The sequence below is a fragment of the Pistacia vera genome, unplaced genomic scaffold (assembly GCF_008641045.1).
Source record: "Pistacia vera cultivar Batoury unplaced genomic scaffold, PisVer_v2 Contig477, whole genome shotgun sequence".
NCBI lineage: Eukaryota > Viridiplantae > Streptophyta > Magnoliopsida > Sapindales > Anacardiaceae > Pistacia > Pistacia vera.
In genome coordinates, this window is record NW_022196309.1 from 471,028 (window position 1) to 476,041 (window position 5,014).

At 32.7% G+C, this 5,014-nt stretch overlaps 1 protein-coding gene across 1 annotated transcript; it reads left to right on the forward strand.

Moving 5' to 3' along the window:
- Nucleotides 1-1,023: 1,023 nt before the first annotated feature.
- Nucleotides 1,024-4,624, forward strand: LOC116146392 (very-long-chain (3R)-3-hydroxyacyl-CoA dehydratase PASTICCINO 2-like). The gene is made up of 9 exons (XM_031431794.1): nucleotides 1,024-1,271; nucleotides 1,361-1,472; nucleotides 1,563-1,581; nucleotides 1,684-1,772; nucleotides 1,865-1,918; nucleotides 3,185-3,255; nucleotides 3,352-3,433; nucleotides 4,218-4,314; nucleotides 4,415-4,624. The coding sequence occupies exons 1-9, from the start codon at nucleotides 1,201-1,203 to the stop codon at nucleotides 4,483-4,485; spliced, it is 666 nt and encodes a 221-aa protein (XP_031287654.1). The 5' UTR covers nucleotides 1,024-1,200; the 3' UTR covers nucleotides 4,486-4,624.
- Nucleotides 4,625-5,014: the final 390 nt, after the last annotated feature.

Consider the following 5,014-nt stretch of genomic DNA (forward strand, 5'->3'; position numbering starts at 1 on the left):
TGTGAGTGAGAAACTGCTATTAAACCATTATTTGGGTGGGAAGAAGTCGGTTACTCTAATGAATGTCTACAAAGAGTGGCTCAACTGTCCACCAAACCAAATCCCACTTTTAAAACTCATCGTACGACATTAAGCTCAGCTACTTTTTTCTAATGATGAATGATTAGTTAATTACAAACAAAAATGAAGGAAAAAAATAATGAATCTTAAATTAATGTATGGAGCAATAAGGAGTACATTTAGCTCATCCCCTATCTTTAATTACATAAAACATGTGTTCTTGTATTAATGTCACCGGCAACAATTAAAACACCGGACCAATAAATAATAGGTTAGATATCTTTTTTAAAAACTTATCCCATATCATATCGTGGTATCATTTGTCACAAGTCTTTAAAAAATGTTGATATTTCCCTTCTGTTTATTATCCTATGCCTCTTTTATATTCAATATATGATATATTTAGAATATATTAAAAAACATCTAAACACGAAGCATGTTATTTCCACTTTTTCTTATTTAAAATATAATTAAAATTATTCTTTTTCTAATAAAACAATTGTCTGAAACATGGGAGAATTTTTAATCACCCTTCAGATTTACTTTAATTTTATGCAGATATAATGTTCTTATTTTTGGCACAAACCACCCTCATTTAGCTTTATTTTCAGAATTTGTTCAACAAATAATCCGATAAAATCTAAATCATTATCCTTTATTTGCTTTGACTAGATATCCACGTGGCTTGCAATCCCAGAAAATAAAAATTGATAAACAATAATAAAGCATATCATGATAGAGCCTGGTATTAATTCATAAATTAATCAATAAAGTAAAAGTTTATAACAGTAATACCTCTTTGATAAAATTAAATAACAAAAATTCTTCTATAATCAAAATTTTTAATATAATTCATTAAAGATAAGGAAATTTATATTATTTCTAAAATTTCAAAGAAAATTTTGATGTTTTATTAAACTTGTTGAGAAAACAATAAATTAATAAATTAATAAATAAAGAACATGATGGTAGATCAAAGTAGTTGAAGAAGTCACCTGTCTCTGCAACGCCCACCTGTATCTCTAACTCTTCAATTCAATTCTCCATTCCTTTCTACTTTTACATATTTCTATATTAGCTATCTGTAGCTACACTTCCTCTTGATTGACTATTCTTCTTTTAATCTCTTTACTCTCTCAAATGGCCGCATTTTTGTCTATTCTCAGACGCCTATACCTCGTAGTTTACAACTGGACCGTCTTTGTCGGATGGCAAGTTCTATCTTTACTCCTACAGATCTCTTCTTCAACTCTTTTTGCATCTGGGTTTTCTAGTTTTAAGCTTTAACTACTCTTTTCAGGTGTCAAGTTTTGTACTTTGCTGTGAAGACCTTGAAGGACTCTGGCCATGAACATGTCTACAATGCCGTCGAAAAGCCTCTCCAGCTTGCCCAAACCGCTGCCGTTTTAGAGGTACAAGTTGGCTTTGTTTTTGTTTATTGTTCCGTTTTGTGTTTGCTTTTGTTCATCTGTTTGTCTTACTTGAATCTTATTGTGGAACAGATTCTTCATGGGCTAATAGGTGAGATTTTTTTTTCCTAAATTATGATTTGAGTTTAGAAGGTTTTGTTTTAAGAAAACAAGTCAATTGATGTTGTGTTTTCGTATTTTGTGTACTGAGAAGGCTTGGTGAGATCTCCCATAACTGCAACATTGCCACAAATAGGTTCAAGATTGTATGTAACATGGGGTATATTATGGAGTTTTCCTCAGGTTCAGAGCCTCTATTTACATTATAAATCTTATCAACACTATTTTTTTCTTATGCAAGTTGATTAAACTTATGAATCTTTATGATTTGACAGACCCAGACTCACATACTAGTTAGTTCACTGGTCATCAGCTGGTCCATAACTGAGGTGAGTCGTTTTGTGATCACCTTTTGATTTGTCAACCAACTGATCTGCTAGGACTTGATGATTTTGATTTCTAATGTTCTCCTTCCAAATTGCAATTATGTTGAAGTTGCTTCACATATGGGATTGATTTGCAGCACTTTACAGTTGTGGCAACACTAGATGTGTGAGAAAATTACTGCTCATGTAGGGGATTCATTTGAGAAATAACCATCTTTTCAGGGGTTTCAGTAACTATTTCATTGAAATATATTCTTGAACCATGTAGATGTAGCCACACTTTTACCCAGTGGACCAAAATGCCCTCTACTTGTCAAGTGTGTCAAGCGTTTTGAATGCTCCTACTTACATGTTAACAATACTTGACGACAAGGTTGTTGTGTATCTCAAACAGAAAGAACTTTCATTTCAGGGGTATTTTTGTCAGATTGTAACATTGGTTAGATATGCAAAAAATGTTGAGATGGTTGATTTTAAAAAATTCCCCCAAATTGCTTTTTGTGCTTATATTGTTTAAACATAGGAGTATTAGTTATATTGATGAAAGGTGAAGTAGAAAATATAAATAAATAGTTATTGTAACTTAAATATAATTTTCTTTAGGGGTCTTGTTTCTCAACCATGGTTTATTCGCTGTCATTTGTCTTGTATTCCAGTGCTTCTGTGCTTTCTTTATGGTATTAAAGTTATTGAAAGTGGAGGGTTGGATAAACTCAGTTATCTCTGAGGCAGTTTGTTGGTATTTTGGTTTAATGTAGTTTTTTATTTACTATGAAAATCTTTGATATGTGAAGCTACCAGCACTGATTATTTTTAACTAATCTCATACACATTTTGTTGCTTATGTTATTGGATAGTCATTTCTTTGTGTAAAACTTTCTGCCTTGCTCTTTTGTAATTACAGTCTTAATGTGGTTGATTTTGTGCTTTGGAGTGTAGGCAAAGTTTTTGTGATTTTGCCAGTCTGAAATTTGCCTGAAAATTGATTATGAATGCTGCTAAGCAGTAGAACTTGCATTAACAACAATTTCTACTCTGAAATGTATTTGTTATAGCTAGGCATGTCTCTAAGATATTGACCTTTATGTATGTCATGTACAGCATCCGAGAGTTGAAGTATTGAATAACAATTGTTCTTAGTGGCGATGGTTTTCTAAATTTATTGGTATTTGCGGCATTTCATGATTGTTGATGCTTATAGCCATGCTCATTTATCATTAGTGGACAAGATTAAAGCCAAAATTATCTTATAATTGCTTGTAATTTCAGATCATTCGGTATTCTTTCTTTGGCTTGAAGGAGGCTATTGGTTTTACACCATCTTGGCTCTTATGGCTGAGGTATAAACTGAGCTTGTGCTTGCAGATGTATGGGAGTATTTGAGTCCTTTGTGATTATTTGATTGATGTCATTAAATATTTTATCATGCCATGCAGGTATAGTACATTTCTGTTGTTATATCCAACTGGCATCACCAGTGAAGTTGGTTTAATTTATATTGCCCTTCCATACATAAAGGTAACATATTTCTCTAAATTTTACTTTGTACCCTGTTTATAGTTATTTATCAACTGATATTTTATTTTTTCACCATTACGCTCCCATCAAATTCTAGTGTTAAGTTGGATCGGTTGAAAACTTCTTGTACAATTCTAAGAGTCAACCAACTGAATCAACACTGACAATTAATCAACCATTTACTCTAGAAGAATATGCCCTGTTAATGACAAAGTGATCTTGTTGTGGAAAAGATATACTTCAAACAGAGTGGATGCCATAACAATGGCCTTAGAGAATAAAAAGCCTTTCTAGTTAAAAGTACTTAAATATACTTTTTCCTCAGTAGAAACCTTTTTGTTCACATCATTATCGATAAAATAGCAACGTTCTCTTTCAATGGTGAAACTTAGGAGAGAAACTTAGGCTACCCTTGATTGTTTTGATGGTGATTCTCAATTATCTCACTAAGACTCTTTCAAGCTCGTCTTTGGTCACCCTATGACAGGATTGGTCAATTAGACTGGAAAGAGCAACTTTCCAGCTTTGTTTTTATTCACCTTTTTATCTCCACTGGGGTAGTAACCGACTGCTTTGTATATGTCCAATTGAACCACCTCTCTAACAACTCTAATCTTTATACATAGGAAACACAAACATGTGTAGAAGAAAAGTAGGGGAGATAGCTTGGTTCTGTTGACTGTTTTACCCTATCTTCTACTAAAAGTGCCTCCATTTTCTGCAGCAGGTTTTGACAAGAGTATGTGTTTGCAATAAGTTCTCTAACTAAACTGAGGTTTTGCAGGGATCTGAATTGTATTCTATAAGAATGCCGAACAAATGGAACTTCTCATTCGATTACTTCTATAGTGCACTTCTTGTTCTCGGACTCTATGTCCCAGGCATGTACTCAAGACATTCTTCTTTGAAGTTTCAGTCCTTTTACTTTCTGCCCATTTGCTTGCTTATTTCTAATCCATTGTACACGCTGATTAACTGCAGGTAGTCCTCATATGTATACCTACATGCTTGCGCAAAGGAAGAAAGCTCTTTCCAAATCAAAAAGGGACTAGGAATTTTGTGTTACATTCTTTACTATCATTTACTTGCATGCTATCAGTGTTTTGGTTCGACAGCTTTGTGCTGAGCCTGGACCAGTTATTGAAATATCTTGAAAATCAAAGAACACTCCGATTGTTTGTTTATATTTCGATTAGGATGAGTATGGTTAAAAGAATATTGTATTATTAGGAATATTAAATTAAGGGGAAGATAGATTACATTGAAGATTATTGAGAATGTTATATTAATTATGTTTAGTTAGATTAAAATAAATTGGTGGATATATTATATTGATATGTTTGAATGGGAGGAATAAATTGGAGAGTATGTTATATAGATTACTTAATTAACTTTCTTTTTAATATTATTATTATATTATTATTTAGATTACTAATTTTAACCCCCTATATTTGAGAAGTTAGCTAAAACACTCTCATAATAAAAATTTAAAAATTAACAAAAAGACTTCATGCCACTGCCCACCACCACTGCCAGTCGTTGGCTACCGTGGTCGGAACGACACATGACCAATCGGATTTG

Coding starts and splice junctions, on each gene's coding strand:
- LOC116146392 (XM_031431794.1), top strand. CDS start 1,201: ATGGCCGCATTTTTGTCTATTCTCAGACGCCTATACCTCGTAGTTTAC. Junction 1,773..1,864: donor TATTATGGAGTTTTCCTCAG/GTTCAGAGCCTC, acceptor ATGATTTGACAG/ACCCAGACTCACATACTAGT. Junction 3,256..3,351: donor TCTTGGCTCTTATGGCTGAG/GTATAAACTGAG, acceptor CATGCCATGCAG/GTATAGTACATTTCTGTTGT.